The sequence below is a fragment of the Felis catus genome, chromosome C1 (assembly GCF_018350175.1).
Source record: "Felis catus isolate Fca126 chromosome C1, F.catus_Fca126_mat1.0, whole genome shotgun sequence".
In the NCBI taxonomy this organism is placed as follows: Eukaryota; Metazoa; Chordata; class Mammalia; order Carnivora; family Felidae; genus Felis; species Felis catus.
In genome coordinates, this window is record NC_058375.1 from 202,421,370 (window position 1) to 202,442,024 (window position 20,655).

General features: G+C 36.5%; 1 protein-coding gene across 6 annotated transcripts in view; it reads right to left on the reverse strand.

The window, feature by feature from the left end:
• Nucleotides 1–20,655, reverse strand: part of USP37 (ubiquitin specific peptidase 37) — a 97,055-nt gene that overhangs the window by 25,358 nt on the left and 51,042 nt on the right. For 5 of the 6 annotated variants that reach the window (XM_003991142.6, XM_019838669.3, XM_019838668.3 and 2 more), the window contains 8 exons: nt 20,207–20,330; nt 19,529–19,719; nt 13,974–14,091; nt 12,597–12,676; nt 9,920–10,084; nt 8,192–8,257; nt 5,392–5,533; nt 2,440–2,695 (listed from right to left, as the gene is read on the reverse strand). In XM_003991142.6, coding sequence (XP_003991191.2) covers nt 2,440–2,695; nt 5,392–5,533; nt 8,192–8,257; nt 9,920–10,084; nt 12,597–12,676; nt 13,974–14,091; nt 19,529–19,719; nt 20,207–20,330 — 1,142 coding nt within the window. The remainder of the gene's footprint in view (nt 1–2,439; nt 2,696–5,391; nt 5,534–8,191; nt 8,258–9,919; nt 10,085–12,596; nt 12,677–13,973; nt 14,092–19,528; nt 19,720–20,206; nt 20,331–20,655) is intronic. The other variant, XM_045034479.1, reaches the window with a different exon arrangement.

Sequence of the window (20,655 nt, forward strand, 5' to 3'; positions counted from 1 at the left end):
ATCTAGGATGTTACAACCTAGTCAAACCCCAGCCAACATCACAGGAAGCAGAGGAGCTGCTAAGACCAGTCAATCCAAGAGTTATGAGAGATAATGTTATTGCTGTTTTAAGATACTAATTTTGGGTAACTGCTGCACAACCATACACACACAGACACACACAATCACACACACACACACACACACTGTGAGGGAAGAAAGCAAATGCGACGAAATGTTAAATGATGTATCTATTCAATTTCTCTCTAGATTTGAACATTTTTAAAGTAAAAAACTTATGGAGAATATGATATTTGATACTGCTAATTTTTTAAAATATGATAATGGGATTGAGGATATGTTTTCTTAAAAAGGAGCTCTTTTAGAGACATTGAAATCTTTATTGATGAAATGATCTAATATCTTGGATTTACTTCTAGGGGTGCCTGGGTGTCTCAGTCGGTTGAGCGTCTGACTCTTGATTTCAGCTGAGATCATGATCTCATGGTTTGTGAAACTGAGCCCATGTCAGGCTCCATGCAAACAGCGCAGAGCTTGCCTGGGATTCTCTCTCCCTCTGCTTGCGCTCTCTCTCTCAAAATAAACATTAAGAAAAATAATCTAGGGGATGGGGTAGAGAAGGAAGATAGGGTATAGATGAAACAAGATTGACTTTTTGATAATTACTGTTGATAATGGGTACAAGGGTGAAGATTCATTATACTCATCTCTCTACTTCTGTCCTTGGTCTATATTTTCCAGAAATCAAAAAAAAAAAAGTTTGCAGGAAAAGCAATGTCTTTGGGTTTCGGTTATAGTAAGAAGGTGAATGGAACCATGACATTAATGAAACGGGAAACACAACAAAGGCTCGCCTCCAATTGGGGAAGACAGGAGCTAGACAACAGACGGTTTTACAAAAAGGATATAAAGTACTTACTAACAAGTTTGCTCTTCCCAAAGCTCCTATACAGTTGCAAGCCACCTGTGGTTATTGATTTTGATGACTCAGTGTTCTCCCTCATTGGCACAGATAATAAGGTAGAACTAATTGTATAGAAGAATAACTTCCTTTGTTAATTTTAGGGAGATGTAAGACAGAGCAAAGAAGTAGAAGGAAGAGGTGAATGCAGGAATTACTGGTGAAAGGCAAAAGCACTGATATTAACCAATAATATGTAAGGGTGGTGACTATGAGTTTAAGAAAAGAAAGGGATTTCCTAAGGATACTTGCATCAAGAAAGAGAAAAAAAGGGAACACTCAGATCAGCTTTTTGTTTCCATTTAAACTGAGAATATACTAATAATTAGAATATACTAATTCTTATTTTCACTTGCACATAAACTCAGTTGATAAGACTTAACCCCAAAGAATACAGAAAATAATTATGATATACTACTGTTCTCTTCATCTCCAAAATTTCAGGCTTGATGTACTGAAACATATCAGCTACACAGATATAGATAATGTGGATATCAGGAGAAAAATATTAGATTGTTACAGGAAGAGACAGTAAAAGTTTTACACCTAAAACTGTTAAAATACCCACAGTACAAGGCAAGGAGGCTCAGCTCTGTTGTTATCATTGACAGATTTGAGAAATAACAAAATAGAAATAATTAGTACAAAATAATTTTCTATCCATATAGCCCTTTACAATATATGTATATTTGATCTAACATTCTAATCACAACTTTCCAAAGCATGCCTGGTGTATCCCCATACAGTGATCAGAAAGCTGTCAAAGTGCTTAAATCTCCTATTTAGAAATTCATAGCTAGTCAGTGGTACAGCCAAGATTAGAGGCTCAGGGGTGCCTGGGTGGCTCAGTGGGTTAAGCATCTGACTCAGGTCACGATCTCAAGGTCATGAGTTTGAGCCTGCTTGGGATTCTCTCCCCACCGCCACCCCCACCCCCCCACCCCCACCCCGGCCTTCTGCTGTTCATATGTGCTCTCCTTCAAAATAAATAAGCTTAAAAAAAAAAAAAAAAAAAAAGATTAGAGGCTCAAAACTTGACCTTAGTTCAGTGGTGTTTCTATCATTATAAAGGGATGAACCCAAAGAATGGAGAACTCAATTTATACACTAAAACTCAGTACAAATTCAAATACAGAAAAATGAGGAAAGAATTATACAAATTTCTGAGAGAGCAGTGGTGAGGAAAAAAAGTGGCCAAAAAATGACACATTTACTTATGTGCACAAAGGAATCCTAACTTTTCTTTTGATGTACACTTAAAGGGATAAGGCATACTTTACCAGCAGCCTCTGGATACTACTCAAAATATTTACTCCTCATTTTTTAAACTGCTTTGGGGGGGGGAGGGGAAGCATGAAAATATTATTAGCCTTGTTACACAGATTCATTTCACCTCCCATTATTGAGAAGCTGCTTGTCCCAATAAGGCTACAGAACACCGCTGTGCCTTAACAGATGATTCTTTTCATTAAACCTACCAGGCTCTGCAAGTGTTTTGGGCTTCTCCGTTTCCACAGGGTCTTGATTTTCAGGCATTTCTTGAATATCATCTTCTGCAAATCCAGTATCTGGGCTGCTGGTTGGTTTATCATCATCTTCATGACTCAGAGATGGTGAAGCTTCTCTCTTACTTATCTCTAAAACAGCTGCTAGAAGCTCTTCTTCACTCATTCCATCAAATCCAGAGTTTTCCAATTCAGACTTATCAGGCTCTATTCTGCATGATTTGGAATCCTGAAGAAGAGAGTTACTTTTAGAGGAAACCAGAATGCCTATGAATATAGCAGTCTTAGAGTTTAAAGTGAGAAGTTTATTTCTAAAAAGTTTCCTTTCTTTGAAGTTTTAGGTTATTTAACAATCAATAACCAACATATAAACTCACTGGCAAGCCTAATTTTCTTTTAAATAAATACACCGGGACACAGGTTTATTTTATTAAGTATGCTCTTTGTAGAAATTTAGAAAATACCTAAAAATAAGAAAACAAATTCACTCAAAATCCATCACTCAGGGATAATTCCTACAGGTATCTTTGGTGTATTTTCTTTCAGTTACACGTATACTACACTAGAAATGTTTTCACTACACCTCATATTTACTTTTATTCTTATTATAACTAAAAACTTTTTTTCACGTTTGAGAGAGAGTGCAAGTGTGTGCACATGCACAAGTAGGGGGGGGCAGAGAGAGAGAGGGAGAGAAAGAAACCCAAGCAGGCTCCACACTGTCAGAGCAGAGCCCAAGGTGGGTTCAATCCCATTAATCATGAGATCATGATGTGAGCAAAAATCAAAGACTTTCATTTCTCATTCTGACTTTCATTTCTCATTCAGGGTGAGCAACCACAAACTATCTTTAGCTTTGAAATTAGATGGGAAACAAGTCAATAAAAAATAACTATTAAATTGTTATTTTTATATTAAAGTGTTTATATTAAAGTGTTTATTAATTTTATTAAAGTGTTTATTAATTTTATTATTTTATTAACACTTATTAATATAAAGTGTTTATAAATATAATTGTTTATATTAAAGTGTTTATATTAAAGTGTTATGTTATTTTTATATTAAAGTGTTACCTAACCAAAAGGGAGATTTAAAATCAAACAGTCACACGAGATGATGCAAACTCCTAGAGAAGCTTGTAACTTCAAGGTATTAACTATTATTATGTGTCAAGATTGAAAATGATGAAGTTACACCTTCTCACATCCATTATTTAAACCTTTAAATTAAAAAAAAAAAAATTTTTTTTTAATGTTTATTTTTGAGACAGAGGGAGACAGAGTGTGAGTGGGGAGGGGCAGACAGAGAGAGGGAGACACAGAATCTGAAGCAGGCTCCAAGCTCTGAGCTGTCAGCACAGAGCACAATGCGGGGCTCGAATTCACGAACTGTGAGATCATGACCTGAGCCGAAGTCGGACGCCTAACCGACTGAGCCACCCAGACACCTCAATTATTTAAACCTTTAGATAACCTGGTTGGCCTGTTGATGTAAAACGTTTACTAGAGTCTCCCATATATTAAAAATTAGTATTAAAAAAAATGAGTAATTATTTCGGGACCAATATGTGAAAGTAGCTCTGAACCTGTAACAACTTTCATTTCTTAAGTCTCAATCCTGGAAATAACTTAAGTGTCCATCAATAGATAAGTAAAAATGTGGCATATACAATGGAATACTATTCCACCACAAACAAGAAATGAAATCTTGCCATTTGCAACAACATGGATAGATTTTGAAGTTATTACACTAAATGAAATAAGTCAAAAAAAGACAAGTACCATATGATCTCACTTACACGTGGAATCTGAAAAACACAAAAAACTTCCCACCAAGCTCATAGATGTAGAAACAGACTAGTGGTTGCTAGGGACCAGAGGTGGTGTGTGCGAGTGTGAGTGTGTGTGTGTGTGTGTGTGTGTGTGTGTGTATGTGTGTGTGTGTGTGTGTGTGCATGCACGCGCGGGTGCTGGTGTGAAGTGGGTAAAGCAGGCCAAAAGGTACAAACGTCCAGTTATAAAATAAATAAGTCATGAGGATGTAATGTACAGAATTAGGCTATTGTTAATAATCTGTTGTGGGGCGCCTGGGTGGCTCAGTCAGTTGAGCATCTGACTTCAACTCTGGTCATGATCTCACAGTTCGTGAGTTTGAGCCCCGTGTTGGGCTCTGTGCTGACAGCCCAGAGCCTGGAGCCTGCTTTCATAGTCTGTGTCTTCACTAGTCTCTGCTCCTTGTGTACTCACACTCTGTCTCTCTCTCTCTCTCTCTGTCTCAAAAACAGATAAACATTAAAATATATATATATTATATGCATATTTGAAAGCTGCATAAGACAACAGATCTTAGAAGTCCTCATAAGAAAAAAAATTGGGGGGAGGTAACTGTGTATGGTAACAGATGTTAACTAGACTTACTGTGGTGATATTCTTGCAATACATACAAATATTGAATCATTATGCTGTATGCTTGAAACAAATATGTCAATTATACTTCAATTAAAAAAAAAATCCCAGGGGCATCTGGATGGCTCAGTCGGTTAAGCGTCTGACTTCAGCTCAGGTCATGATCTCACAGTTTGTGAGTTTGAGTGTCGTGTCAGGCTCAGTGCTGTCAGCTCAGAGCCTGGAGCCTCCTTCGGATTCTGTGTCTTCCTCTCTGTCTGCCCCTCCCCTGCACGCTCTCTCTCTCTCAATAAATAAATAAATAAACATTAAAAAAAAAAAAAAGAATAACTTAAATCCCAATCCATTTTTAAACACTGTTTTATAGTTATAGAAAGTACACTCTTTAAAACAGATCCATTAAGTATACGATCTACCCTGTGTATGTATTATGTTTGCTGATGCTGGTTATAAAGGCATGTGTTTGGACAGTAAGAGCTATACAAATATTTGCCAAGTATTTTGATGAGAAATTACTTACTTTTTCTAAGTCTTCCTGCTGTTGTTCACAGCCTGACACTTCACAAAGTCTCTGGCTAAGGGCCACAGAGCGTTTTAGCTCATCCTCACTGTCGGAATCAAGGCATAAAGCCAAGGAACTCTTGGATTTGAAGGTGAAATTCCTGTAATTTAAGAAAATAAAAACCTATATGAGTCTGATAAATAAATACTTGTCCTTGTTATTTCCTTGATGCATATAATACCAAAATAAAACAAAAAACTTTTCCATTATGGAAAATGATTTACAGAGAAAAAAGGATACAGAAGAGATATATTTAAGCATTACCTTTTGCCCCACTCCAAAACAGCCATGCTTTGAAAATTAGACAATTCTTATGCTATTATATATCATCCGTAAACCAATCACTTTGTGCCTTTTTTCTTTTAATGATCAACCCCAAAGTAGTTTTTGATTTTATAAAGCAAGTACTCTACTGAATGCATGCAGATATGGCAATGAATAAATGTTTTTGACAACTTTGTGCATGAGGACTAATTTTTGATCTTTTTAATTATGATCCATGTATTCTAAAATTAACAGTAACATTCCACTTATCCAATTATATGTAAGTCAGACTTCCGGCAACCTCTAGTTTCCAGAACGCAGGGATTCAAAACTAAGAAAAAAGGCTTCTCAGGAAAGCAGTAGTTTCAAAGCCCATGCACTTTACTCTTTAGACAGGGACCCTTTCTTTCCCAGGAAATGGTGCATAAAATAAGGTAGCAAGTTCATCAAGAAATGAGAGCTAGGAAATGAGAGAGAATAACCACAAAAAGGGCAATAAAGAACTATAAAGTCATTTAATATAAACTGTTTTGTAAGAATTAAAAGCCTCTGAGGGCATGATCATATTAAAACACAGTGTAATAGGTGATACTCATAATGCTGATTCTAAGTCATTAAAATATATTTAAATTACCTTCAGTTTATTTTATTTAAGAATATAAAGAATTCTGTAAGGTTACAGAGTACAGAACCATCTAAAATGGCTAAGCATTTTAAAGATGGATGCTTAAAAAGGCAAGCTTTGGCTACGTAAAATATCATTCTTCAATGATACCAGATAAGTAAGGTGTTACTGCATTGTCTTCTAAGTGAGCTGAAAATAAACTAAAAGAAAAAGTGGAAAAGGTCAAAGAGCACGAATTTTCTTTGATGAAGGTTAACGTAAATTTGTATACTATACTAAAAAAAAAAAAAAGTAAAATGGAAATTGGAAAAATGCAATTCATCTAAATGTAAAAATTGTAAATAAACATATAGAATGATGGCACCAAGAAATAAGAGGCCACAATGGAAACCAGGAGGATCGCATAGCAATGTAGATCAAAGAAAAGAGGCAAGTGGTCAGTGATAAACCCAAACATAGTCTGTGGCTGAGAGCACCCAGGATATCACTGCACTCCAGCCTACACACTTGAATAGCCTCCCATTAGGTGTTCAAAAGGGTTTTTAGCATAACTTAGAAATAGCCAATCAGCCGTCTTAATTCCTCATTTCTGATTTCATGCTCACCAAGCAAAACTGAATGTATTAATTTGTTTATGCATGTAAATACTTTGCTGAAGGAGGGTGACACCTGGCCACTAAAATACCAGGGTCAAATGTGACAAAGGACATTGTAGAGGAACCAATGGTATTCTTATTCATAACTCAGCCTCTTTTAAGTTTGATCGGCATGACAGGTCTTCTAGGGCCTAATTAATTATCCTTCATTGATCAGTTCTCAAATTCTCATACCAGTAGACCCTGGAGAACAGATGACCATGCCAAATATAATGATGCCCAATGAAACCATCTCTTTCTTGAAACTATAGTGATTTGGTACATAAAGAGTGCATTCCATTAATAATTACTATATTCACAGAAGGCAGCTTGCCTGTAGTAAGGAAAAATATTCATCCTGTAAATGCATCACTTGCTCACTTTCTAAGCAGCCAAGTGGTATTGCTCATTTGTATCTTGAGAACGGGCAAGAGTATTCATATCGGTACCATTTCAGATTTCTAGTCATGTTAGTCATCTGGTTTTAATTGCACTGAAAAATAATTAACAGGAGGAAAAGAAAATAGCAGTTCCCAAATGTCATTTTATGGTTATATTAGCCCCCCAAAGCCCTTAAACAACAAAGTGTTTAATTTTAAAGATAAATGACAACCAAGTCATTTAGAATTGTCTAATCAGGAACTGTGGTTCTAGTTAAATCACAGAGGAGATATATTTTAAAAAAGTATTTTCTTCTCTTCTTGGACAAACTTTTCCATTTTAAGTAAAAAATATAAAACATTTGTAGAATAGCTACATTTCACTGTGTGTTTGTTTTCTTGCTCCCTATCAGAACTGCGCCAGTTAAGTGTCTAAAACAAGGAAGTCCCAGACTGGCTAGCAACAGGCGAAAAGATAATTTGGGATTTCCAGGTGTATTTTTGAGGAATAGTGCTTTACACCAACAGGGGTTATTTTATCTCTTCAATCCTTAAAATTCCTTGTCATCAGTTAATTTCTACAGTTGTGGGATGAAAATATTACATATTAACAGATGACTTAAGTTTAAAAACAAAATTTTGAGAGGATCATCTGAATGTGCTTCACTATTAAAGACTTTGTTATACCCTACATTACAGTTTAAGGCAGATTCAGGAAAATTACAAAGTATAGTAATACAGAGCAGTTATCATGCAAAGAGAAACAAAGAAAAGGGGAAGGGATAATCTCAGAAATTAGGGCAAGCCAAATCCTTAAAAATACAAATTTTGGGTACACAAGAAATATAACTCACTTTGAAGGTGTAGAAGGGCTGGTGATGCAGGAATTCACCATTTGAGAGGCTTTCAATGGTCTAGAACTATCAGAAAATTAGAAAATATATAATGTATATAATTACATTACTAAAATATATATTTAACTTATAAAACGAATTATTCTATACTATAGTCCCTTATGTATCCTTTTGAAAAGCAAAAAATTATAATACTTCTACTAGCAATAGAAGCCAAAAGAGAAAACAAGATACCATCTCTAGGCTCTTCCTGATCCAATGATCTAAATAAACAGCATTGGAAATGAAGTCAAAGGGAATGCATATGAAGAGGACAACTTTGGAAAAATTATCTTGTCTCAGTTCTTTACTTTTAAGCAATAAAATAATAATAGCTCTCATTTATTGAGGACTTACTGGCTATCAGACACTGTAGTAAGAGCTCACGTGTATTACCTCATTTAATGTTCACAACCATCCTGTTATATTCCCTACAGACAGGTCAAAGAATGTGTCCAGTCTTAAAGCTATTCAATTGTGGAGTCAGTCATACAGCCTGGTTTCAGCCTGTGAAATAAACCGCCTATACTAATGGCCAGAAAGAGTAACAGTTCTACCAGCAGTGGGCACTTTGCATGAAGCAGAAACAAATTCTGAAGAAAGGCCGTAAGAGAAAAATCCAGAAACACTAAGACTCTGGGAAAATGTCTTTATTAGTAAGTAGACCCATTGAGGCCTTTAGGATAAACTTATATGATATGGTATATATGTCCATTTCTAATCCAAGGGAAATACATTTTATAAAAAGGCATCAATTCATGTTAGCAAACGTTCATTCACTTTCTGAAAGGTCTATTCCACTTTAGCCAAGAGACCTGGTTCTTCCAGTTGCTAACTGCATAACCTTAAGAAAATCACTTAATCTTCTTGGATCTTCTCTGTAAAATTAAAAATTTAGACAAAATCTCTATGATCCTTTTTCACCTCTAAAGTTTGAGAACTTTATGATTCTACCAAATTAGAGTTCAAGTATAAAAAAGAACTACAGTACATGGCTCCAAAGTAATCCAAGTATGCAGAAGGAAGAGCTACATTCAGAGAAGTCCTATGGTTTTCCCAGCATATGCGATGAAGCAAGATCAAAAGTAACGGTTACTACTTTTCTCATGGAAAAACTTCTAGGAGCCACAAAAGTTCTTCACTCACACTGGTGATGATACATTTATGAAGACCCAATCAATCTGGGGGGCCCTGGCATAACATTTAGTATACTGTTTCTCAAACTTGCATATTCCAGACAGTCAGCAAAGGCATTGTTAAAAATACTGATTTTCTCAGATCTACTGAAACAGAATTTCTAGGGAAAGAACACAGGAATTGGTTACTTTTTATTTATTTATTTTTTAGTGTTCAGGTAACTTTTATGAACATGCAAATTCCAATTTATATTCCTAAAATGTATCAAGCTTATCTTCTAGTAATCTAAGAGAGTAAGTGTACTCTCTAAAAAGATAACTTTTTAATGAAAGGCAATTAATGCACTTGGAAAAATTTTAAGCATTTTATTTAATTACTTCCATAAGGAAGTAACTTAACACCAAATCCTAAAATAAAGCAAAATTAAAATCTCCTTCTTGGTCTGATTTTACCGGGGAGTCATGTTATCTAGTTCAGTCATTGTTTTGATCAGATATTAAAGCCCCTTAACTTCAAAAGGGAAGATAAAGAAATTCTCTCTCAAGGACTTACATTGCCGTATGTGCACTCCAACCAAGGGTGAAAGGTGGTTTTGTACTTTCAGTGCAATGAGAGGACAGGGTCAGGTATCTTGGAATGAAGACTTGCTGCCCAATCTTGTTGTTAAGTGAGAGAGTGACGTTGAAGCTGTATCGTTTCAAATGAAGAATGAGAATCCTGAAAAACAGGACATGATGACATTATTAGCTGACACCTAACAGATACTAGCTAGCTTTCTTACAGGTGAAAAGAGATCACTGTAACTAATCATGCTACATAGCTTTTGACTTAAAGAATACAGGGGCGCCTGGGTGGCGCAGTCGGTTAGGCGTCCGACTTCAGCCAGGTCACGATCTTGCGGTCCGCGAGTTCGAGCCCCGCGTCGGGCTCTGGGCTGATGGCTCGGAGCCTGGAGCCTGCTTCCGATTCTGTGTTTCCCTCTCTCTCTGCCCCTCCCCCGTTCATGCTGTGTCTCTCTCTGTCTCAAAAATAAATAAACGTTAAAAAAAAAAAATAAATAATACATTTGGCTAAACTAAAGATCCTTCAAAAAACATTTACTGAACATCTGCCATGTGCCACGCACCACTATATAAGTAAAAATAAAACATGGGCATAGGGTGGATAAGTGAGGTTTGGGTAAAATATTTATAATGTTCCCAGAAAAAAAGAAAACAAAAACACCAAATAAAACGCATTTTATTTTAAAATGTGGTACTGGGTTAAATCCTTATTTACTTCAATGTGATGTAGTTTACAAAAAAAATAGGTGTTATATAACCATTACTGGTAATTTAATTAAAGTGTTAAACAGCCCTTATGTTTGAGGGTAAACATTAAGTTTTTCAAAATGATTTTTGACAAGAACTACTCTTACTTCAGTGTAGCACCTTCTCTAGAGAGAGCTAAGAGAGAAAAACTTTTCTCCACTTTTTTCTCTGCAAAAAGTTCTACAAAATGTACATGCCAAATCTGGCTTGTGGCTCTGAAAAGGCTTTTTAGCTCTGTAGAAGCACTTCTTTTTAGTTACTATTGTGCCAACCTTTTCACCTGTGATACAGACCATAATCTCTGCTAGATGGACTAAATATATCTCACAGCCCACAAGAACACTTTAAAATTTGAATTTCAGAACTCTTATGGGAATGAACCTCAATTTTAGGCAAAATGTCTGATTTATGGAAATCTGTTTTCTTTCTTACCGTACATAGCTTTTCACAGAAGCCACAAACTAAAAAAAATTATAAACTGAAGTTACTGACTGCATTCCTCTTTAAAAAGTATGCTAGAAATCATAATCTTCAAATTCATAACCTAAGAGAACATAAGGATCCAAATGATACGAAGAAATAAAAACTCATGTCAAATGTCAAATATTTTGACTAAAGTTTCATATAATCCTACCAAAAAAAGGTACTATGAAACAGATAGATAGATGATAGTCAAAATCGCTGATCTATAAAGATAAAGTAGACTAAAATTGAACATATTTGATAAAGACACCAGGCACATCAAGAATAAAAATAGACTGGATTTAATACTGAAATGAACAAAAACAGAGCAAGTCCAATAATCTGGATTTATGATACAAAGGCTTCTAAAGTTCAGAATAAATTATCCTGTAACATAAGTGACCTACCAGAAAAAATAGAAAACCAAGGAAAATAATTCCCGTAAGTATTTTTTTCCCCCTTAAAAGACCAAACAGCTAGCCACTGGAAAAGGGAACAGACATTCAGCTTGCCAGGTCAAATGAGTATTTAAAACTATACACTGCTTTCCTTAGTTAATGATAACTGAGAACAATCAATCCCTTGCCTTAAGGTTTGCTCCCTCCCACCTCCTGCCTCAAAACACTCACAAATAGGAAAAGACTAAATCTCTTGAGTAAAAAGTGGTCAACATAACAATACTGCTGATTTAGAAAGTCATTCCTTTAAAAGAAATTCATTTTCTAGCAAGAAGATTATGGAATGTAAAAGAACTAATCTCTAGTCTCTAGGGGCTAGGTTCCAGAAATCCTATGCTTACAGAAAAGAGAAGCTAATAAAAGAAAGTAATGCACTCTGCAAAGTGCCACATAAATACTTAATAATAACCTTGTTTGTGGTTGAGATCTATTCTTGGAAAGAACTAAGAGCTGCACTATCATCACATCACATTGTGTCTAACTAGTTTGGTTTTATGTATGTTTACACAGAGCTAATACAAGTTAATTTCATTCCTAATTCAGAACTGTTTAGATTATAGGAAACTTACTAATTTACAAGATCCTTTGTAGAAAATTACTCTTCTTGTTTTATGTTCACGCACACCCTATCATATGTTTGTGGCAGATTTTCACTGAAGGCTCAGGATAAGAGAGGGAGACTAGCACATAACCAAACAACAAATTACAACTGAATGTTATACATTACCAAATTAAAAATGTACTACCTGATCCCTACCACTGGTCCAGAGTCTCACCAGCCACATCCTCTTCCTGCCATCTTCTGGGGACTCTCAAGTGACTTCCCTTCTTCAGCATTCCAAATATTCTTCCTTTATAATGGAAGAGCATTCTAACTTCCCTCCCCCTACCCTCTCACATCTCCGCTTTGCTTTACCAATCCATTCTGGTGAGCCTCGCTTATTCAGTAATATCTGTAAATACTTCAAAGAAGAAAAACTGAAGAGCAATTACTTTTACCTGGGTAGCCTGTTAAATTTGTGCCTGACAAGAGCACACTTCCCACCACACTTCTCACAGGAATACTCAAGTTCTTCTGCCTGTAAAAAGACGAGAGGGAAAAATAAAGAAGCATGAAGTTGAATCAGCATTACCCCATTCAATGCTAATACTCTTCTCTAGTCATACTACTAGTTCAGTGCAATGACAACTCCGACCAGTTTAAATTTTGTGTCTAGAGCCACAAGCCTTACTAAATTAAGACCTAATCCTCAAAACAGTCATCTTATAATATCATGCCCTATTTCAGAATTCCTAATTTCTTTTACCATGGAAACATCTCAATTTATGATAGCAACTAGACTCTACAGTAGCAGATTCTCAACCTTTTCCCCATGGATGCACAAGAACCACTGCCAAGAGTATATCCAGATTTTAACATTTGGCCATAGCAGAGATAAGATCACCTTCAGGTTAGGCGGAGTTCCTGGTCTGTTAGGTGTAACTCTACCCCTTTCTTATAATGGAACTCAATCTTCTGGTGACAGCCCACTAAGAACAACTGCTCTAAAAGGACCAAAGTTTGGGGTGGATATCATTACCTAGAGAAAACTGAAACAAGAAATCCTTAAAAAACGGGGGTAAAAGATACACAGGAAAAGCTTCAAATTCTATGATAATAACAGGAATAGTAAGGAATGATAAAACAAAAAGAAAAGCAGAGTATTTATCTTTGGGTGGAGCTGAATGTTCATCATTTAAAGAACAGAATTTTTTTTTTTTAACCTTAGGAAGACAACGCTGCCCATTTGCTACAACAAAACAAGAACCACTATTAAATAGACAAAGGGTGATCCTGGCAAATTTCCATCAGTTATAAGGACAGCTACACAATAGGTCCAATTATGCCCCCAAAACTTGCTGAATATCTCTAAGAGTAAATCACAGAAACATATTTATCTATAGCCTTGGATATACATGACTTTTTCCTTTTGTTTCTAATAGGGTACATACCACCTAAGGAAAAGCAAAGAGTATTTTTTCATTCCTCAGATCTTAGATACAAACTTACATCCTGTCTCCAATTTTTACCCCTACTACCAAATTTTAGCATATGCTTCAAGCTGGTACTTGTTTACAAGTAACTGCTTGTAAGGTGGTCTAAAACACCTGCTATTGAGTTAAATGTATAATCTACTTAAGCAATCAACAGTCTTCTTCAACAAATTAACGACTAGGTTTATCAAGCTTTTAAAAATACTTTTTATAAATATTTCTTATTTGTTTTCCCTTCATATCTATTTGTTGAAACTCTGCCTTAAAGAAACCAATTTCAAATACTATTATCTATGATATATAAAATTTAGTTATGTGAAAATACCAAAAGATATTACTTACCCTAAAGAAAAGATCAAGAGAATCTTGAATTGAACGAGGAGGGAGTGGCTTTTTCCTTCGAGGAAGGTCAATGGAGAGGTCATTAAACTGTTCTCTTTTGGGAATAATCTCTCCACATCTGTATGAATAAAAGACAAATGGGAGCATTTAGAAGTCTAACTATGCAATACAAAATAAATACAACTAGACTTCAGAAACACTGTTTCCCTCATCAGGTACCAACAGACTAGGACTAGGCATAAGCAATGTACAACACAGTGGACTTCACCTTTATGAAATCAACACAGGAAGAACCTCAACTGCAAGTGTTTAAATACTTCATTATGCTAAGTTTTTACATTTTTATTTTTTTAAAAAGCCCCAAAAGTTGAAAAAAAAAAAAAAACTGAAGCATAACATACAGAAGAGTGAACCAAAGGTGTACAGTTTCATGAATGATCAGTTAACACCACTCAAATCAAGAAATAAAATATTATAAGGTCCCTAGAAGCCCCCTCACATGCTCCTTCCCAATCACTATCCCTTTCTCCCAAAAGGTAACTATTATCTTAACTTCCAACACAACAGATGAGTTTCGCCTGTTTTTGAACCTACGTTTTCTGTAGTCTCTCTTGTTCAACATGATTGTAAGTTCAACCATGCTTGCTGCATGTGGTTATAACCCATCTTTATTGCTGGCTCACATTAACCTGTTTTGAGCATGCCACTATTTATCCACAATACTACCGATGGACATTTGGATTGTTTCCAGCTTTTGACTACACAAGCAGTGATGCTTCAAAAATTCTATGTGTTCGGATACTCTTTCTGCCCACAGGTCATGTCCCTGTGCTTTAACAAAAATACCTTTTTGCACTGAAAAAAATAAATACAATAAATAAAAATTCTATGTGTTTTTGGTAAACTTCTGTCAGCAGACCTGTTTGATTATTGGGGAGATATATATATATAATGTATTTTAATGTTTTTATTTTATTTGCGGGGGGAGCAGAGAGAGAGGGGAGGGACAGAGGATCCCAAGTGGGCTCTGCACAGACAGCAGAGAGCCTGATGTGAGGCTCGAATTTGTGAACTGCGAGATTATGACCTGAGCCAAAGTTGGATGCTCAACCGACTGAGCTACCTAGGTGCCGCTATTATTGGATGTATTTCTACAGAATTTTTAAAAATGGGCTCAGAGATCAAAACTCGGTATTTATCTGGAAGTAAATTCACTTCCTTTAAATAGTTTTAGTTGATGTTTTTCCTTCTATCTGCATATCAGCATTTTTAGTAATATTCAATCTCCTGCCCTAGTTGAAGACTGGAGATCATCAGAATATATTTGTTCATTCAACAAATATTTGAGTCCCTCTCTAATAGGCAGAATTCTAAGACGACCCTTGCCTTTGTATAACTCCATCCCCTTTAAGAGAATGTGTGACTGTGATGAGCTATCACTCCCAAGATGATGTTACTTTACATGACAAAGGGATTTTACAAATATGATTAATGTTACTAATCCTAATGTTGAGTTGATAAAAAAGGAGATTATCTGAGTAGCTCAGGTCTAATCACATGAGCTCTTTAAATCTGAATCTAGAGATATGAAATAGAGGAAGTCAGGGATTCAAAGACAGAGACACTACAGCTGACCCGAAAGAAAGCAACTGCTATGAATTGCCTAAGAAAGCTACAGAGGGGCGCCTGGGTGGCTCAGTCGGTTAAGCGTCCGACTTCAGCTCAGGTCACGATCTCGCGGTCCGTGAGTTCGAGCCCCGCGTCGGGCTCTGGGCTAATGGCTCAGAGCCTGGAGCCTGCTTCCGATTCTGTGTCTCCCTCTCTCTCTGCCCCTTCCCCGTTCATGCTCTCTCTCTGTCTCAAAAATAAATAAACATTAAAAAAAAAGAAAGAAAGAAAAGAAAGCCACAGAGCATGAAACTACAGGCAGCCTTTAGGAAATTGGTAGTTCCAGCCAACAGCCAGCAAGAAAATGGGGACTTCACTGCTACAGTCATAAAGAACTAAATTCTGCCCACAACCTTAAAGAGCTTAGAGGGGGATCCAGATGAGAACATGGAACACCTTGATTTCAGCCTCTGATACCATGGGCAGAGAACGTGGCCACACCTTGCCTAGACTTCTGACCTATGGAGCTGTGAATTAATTAGCAGATATTGTTTAAAAGCTGATAAATTTGGGCAATTTCTTATGCATCACTAAATATGCCTCCTATCTGCCAGAAACTGTTCTAGTAGCACTGAAGTTGCAGCAATGAACAAACCCAAGATAGAATACCTCCCTGTACAAAGCTATACTGGAGGAAAAAGGCAATAAAAAATATGTAAGTAATATGTATAGTATGTTAGTGATAAATGCTAAGGGAAAAAAAAAAAGTAGAGATCAGAGTAGATGGTTAGAATTTAAATAGGGTAAATTCCTAGAAAATGCCTTACTGAGCAAGTGGACTTTACATAAAGATATAGAGGAAAATATGGGGAAAGAGAATTTGAGATAAAGGTAAGTGAAAAAGGCCCTTAGGTCCCAGGATCCTGGTTTTGGGGAAAACAAACAAACAAACAAACAAACAAACAAACAAGGAAGCTAGTTTGGTTGGAACAGAATAAGCAAGGGGAAAGACTGGTAGGAGACAAAGCCACAGTTAACTGGGGGAAAAGGGGCTGCAGACAGATCATATGGGATTCTGCAGATCACAGTGAGAATTTCAGCTTTTATTTTATAGGTTATGAGGAAAAGCCTAACATGAACTAACTTACTTCTACTTCATATGGATCACTTTGGCTAATGTGTTTAGACTACAGAGAGACAGGACAGAAACATAGAGACCAGTTTAGAAGGTACTCCAACAATCCCGGCAAGAGATGATGGTGGCAACAGGTCAGATCCTGGATGTACTCTGAAGGAAGAGCTGAAAGGATTTCCTGACACATGAGACGCAGGGGTGCAAGAGAAAGAGAAGAGTTAAGAAATACACCACCCTTTTGGGCTGATAAACCCTACGTATGGAACTTTTACTACTGAGATAGGGAAGACCGCAGAAGGTTTTATAGAGAATATTAAGTACTTAGTTTTATATAATTTAAGTTCTTTGAATGCAGAATTCTTCACATTCAATATTACTACATTGAAATACCTTACAACTGAAAACAAGCCAAATTAAACCACAACAACTTAAAAAAATAAGTACTTTTGGCAAACTGGCCACGCTAACTTACAGCAAGACGTATCAGAGGCTAAACAATGATAATTACAATCTGAGGTGCACGCAGTCTTCCTTCAGCCAAAAACTACTTTGTGTTTAAAGAATGCTCTTGGGGCACCTGGGTGGCTCAGTCAGTTAAGCCTCCAACTTCAGCTCAGGTCATGACCTCACGGTTCGTGGGTTCGAGCCCCGCTTCAGGCTCTGTGCTGACAGCTCAGAGCTTGGAGCCTGCTTCGGATTCTGTCTCCCTCTCTCTCTGCCCCTCTCCTGCTTGCACTCCATCTCCCTCTCTCTCAAAAAATAAACAAACATTAAAAAAACTGGGGAAGAAAAAAAAAAAAAAGAACAGTCTTAAAGAAAAAATCCTAATAAAGCAACTAAAGCAAGGCCTTCAAGGAAGTAGTACCACAGCTGATGTGGCCTCATAGAGCCTTTCTGCCTCCCAGACTTGCCACATTCTTGAGCCACTGTTCAGCCTGGCCACCTGGCGTGTCTACATCCCATGAAATATGTCACTTCATGCATGGTGCACACACCCCAAGTGTACACCCAACATCTGGATGCTGCACAAGCGAAGTGCCTGATTGCTGCCTTTGGCACAGTGCAGTAGCCACTGCTCTGATATGACTTCTTTCTTCTTGTGCTACCTGGAGCCATTTCTATCAGAGGCAACTGAAATTCTCCTATGAAAAGAAGTTTGGTTGGCACCCTCACAATTAAATGATACAATCACAAATAATCACCAAAATTTTATTTAACTTGAACAGATTTTGTATGGAAGTGCATTAGAAGAAAGAGAAAGATGACTGGCTACCATATTATTAACTGCTGGTGGGCCTTCCAGTTTGTAAAAAGAGACGGGCTGTATTTATAAGACCTGGATTTTTTCTTTTAAAATAATTTATCCACTGGGGGAAAAAGACTGAAGAAATTACGATGGCAAGAAATGTCACACATACTAGTAAGATAAATTATCTGTATAGTGTCCATCTGAATGTTCAAAATTCTAATCCAAATTACTGGAATGTTATAGCTGGAAGAGACCTCATGAACAGTCTATGAAAAACAGAGATATGGAAGACAGAATGGATAATGGACAGCCAATATATGGGTGTTGAGTATTTCTTTTTTTTTTTAATGTTTATTTATTTACTTTTGAGAGAGACAGAGAGAAAGGGAGGGAGGGAGCACTTGTGCGCATGCATGCACGTGCATGAGCAGTGAAGGGGCCGGGCCGAGAGCGGGGGAGAGAGAGAATCCCAAGCAGGCTCTGCGCTGTCAGTGCAGAGCTCGATGCAGGGCTCACTCATGAGATCATGACCTGAGCTGAAATCAAATCAGATGCTTTAACCCACTGAGCCACCTAGGTGCCCCAGGTATTGACTATTTCTAAAGAAAACTCCAAAACAAATGGAAGAGAAGCACTAGTTAAAGAATAGTTTCCTTGAGTCGAAGAAAATCCCAAATCTTCTGATGAAAAAGCTGTATCACGTTTAAGGGAAAATTAAACAAAATATTTAGATGTAAACTTGTGAAACTGAATTTCAAAAATAAAGAACACCACGGGTTTTCAGAAGAAAAACATTACCCACAAAATCAGGTTTCTCCCAAATGTCACAGAGTAATAGGATATGATGGGAAAGTGTATATAAGATATTAAGGGGGAAAGGTTATGTGTGATTCAATAGTTCTGTATTAAGTCATGTGCGAAAGCCACAAAACTAATTCTTACCTATATAGAAGAATTCCACTCTCTCTGAAAAACATTCAGAGATGTACTATCAATAACTAGGAAACTAATCAAAATAGAACCTTTTGATGTCAAGTGCAAGGTACAGAAGTCCTGACAGTGAGCATGGAAATTAATTAAATGTAGAAAGTCAGAATAATGAATGGAAAATGGTTAAAAACCACTGCAAAAGTTAAAATAATTCAAATTCTGATCCTGTAAAAAAAAAAAAATCCCATTTTTAATACAAACAATTTGGTTTAATAATATAAACAACTAATAAGAGGGAGTCTTTCCAGGGGAAAAAGAACAAGTACTCCCAGAGTACTCAGTATTCCACGCAAAGATTAAAAAAAAAAAAACAACCAAAACCAAACTTACAGATCAAAATTAAGTGCTTAGTCAGCACTAAAGCACATGACAAAATAGTCCAGTTCTCCTTAGTTCTCACCCTACAAAGCATTTTTACAGAAGATAAAGACACTGAAAAGAGATGTTTGGTAGAATCTATGCATTTATGTGTCCTTATGACATAGAAAGGAAGAATTAAAACCTTCTCAAAGAATTTTAATCACCTGCCATAAAGAATTAAAAAGGCAAAGAGTTTTCCTAGAGACTACTTACGCTTTACAGATGATGGAGTGCTGAACCTCAAATTCCAAGTTAGTAATAACAGGGCAAGTGTATACCCTGGTAGCTGAAATATCTGATGAAGTTTCTTCTCCAGGAACAGGTTCAGTCTTCCAAGTTTTATTTAACTTTTCCATGTCCTCTTTCAGCTGGTCTAAGCACTGACTTAAAAATTCATGAGCATCCTAAGAAGGCACAATATCTTTAATTATAAGATCAAAGCCTTTCTTGTCACAAAAATAGCTTGCTAACATTGTGATTTATACAACTAAAGCATTTGGAAGTTAATTAACACAAAAAAGGTCAGATTTATTCTAACAATTTGGGGGTACATATTTTGTGAATAAGAATAAATGACGGATTTTATATTTTTAACTACCAGGGGGACTAGCATGAATAAATAAATGAATCATTCCTACTTTAAGAAAAAGTATGTTAGCTTTTGTAGCTAAAATAGCCCAAGTTCCCGTAATGGCAAACGATATCTGTATTATTAAAATACAATAAAATACATGGAAGAGTCATATTAAACCTTACCCTAAGTCCTCAGGTTTTACAACCTGTGATGAACACATGTACACAAATCTCATTTTAAAATAAAAGTCAGGTAACACACTGAAATCATTTCAATTTCCCTTATCTCTAAAGTGTTTAAAAACAATGAGTACTCACATTCTGCATATAACCAGAGAATCTCTCTGCTGTGGCTGAAATGGCATTTTTAACCTTCTTGAGTAAATCTTTTTTGGTCTCTGAATTACAGATATCTTTTTTAACAAGCAAGTGTGCAAAGCGTCTGTTAAAACAAGAGACAAATTTAGTGAAGTTTTACAAAAGTTTGGATAGCATGATATCTGAAAGACTATTATTACCAATAAAACTTTGAACTTTAACATTTATTTTTGAGAGACAGAGCGTGAGTGGGGGAGGGGCAGAGAGGGAGACACAGAATCCAAAGCAGGCTCCAGGCTTTGAGCTGTCAGCACAGAGCCCGACACGGGGAGCTTAAACCCACGAACTGTGAGATCATGACCTGAGTCGAAGTCAGATACTCAACTGACAGCAACCCACGTGCCCCTAAAACTTTAAGCTTTAAGTGTCTAAGGCACATAAAATTTTAA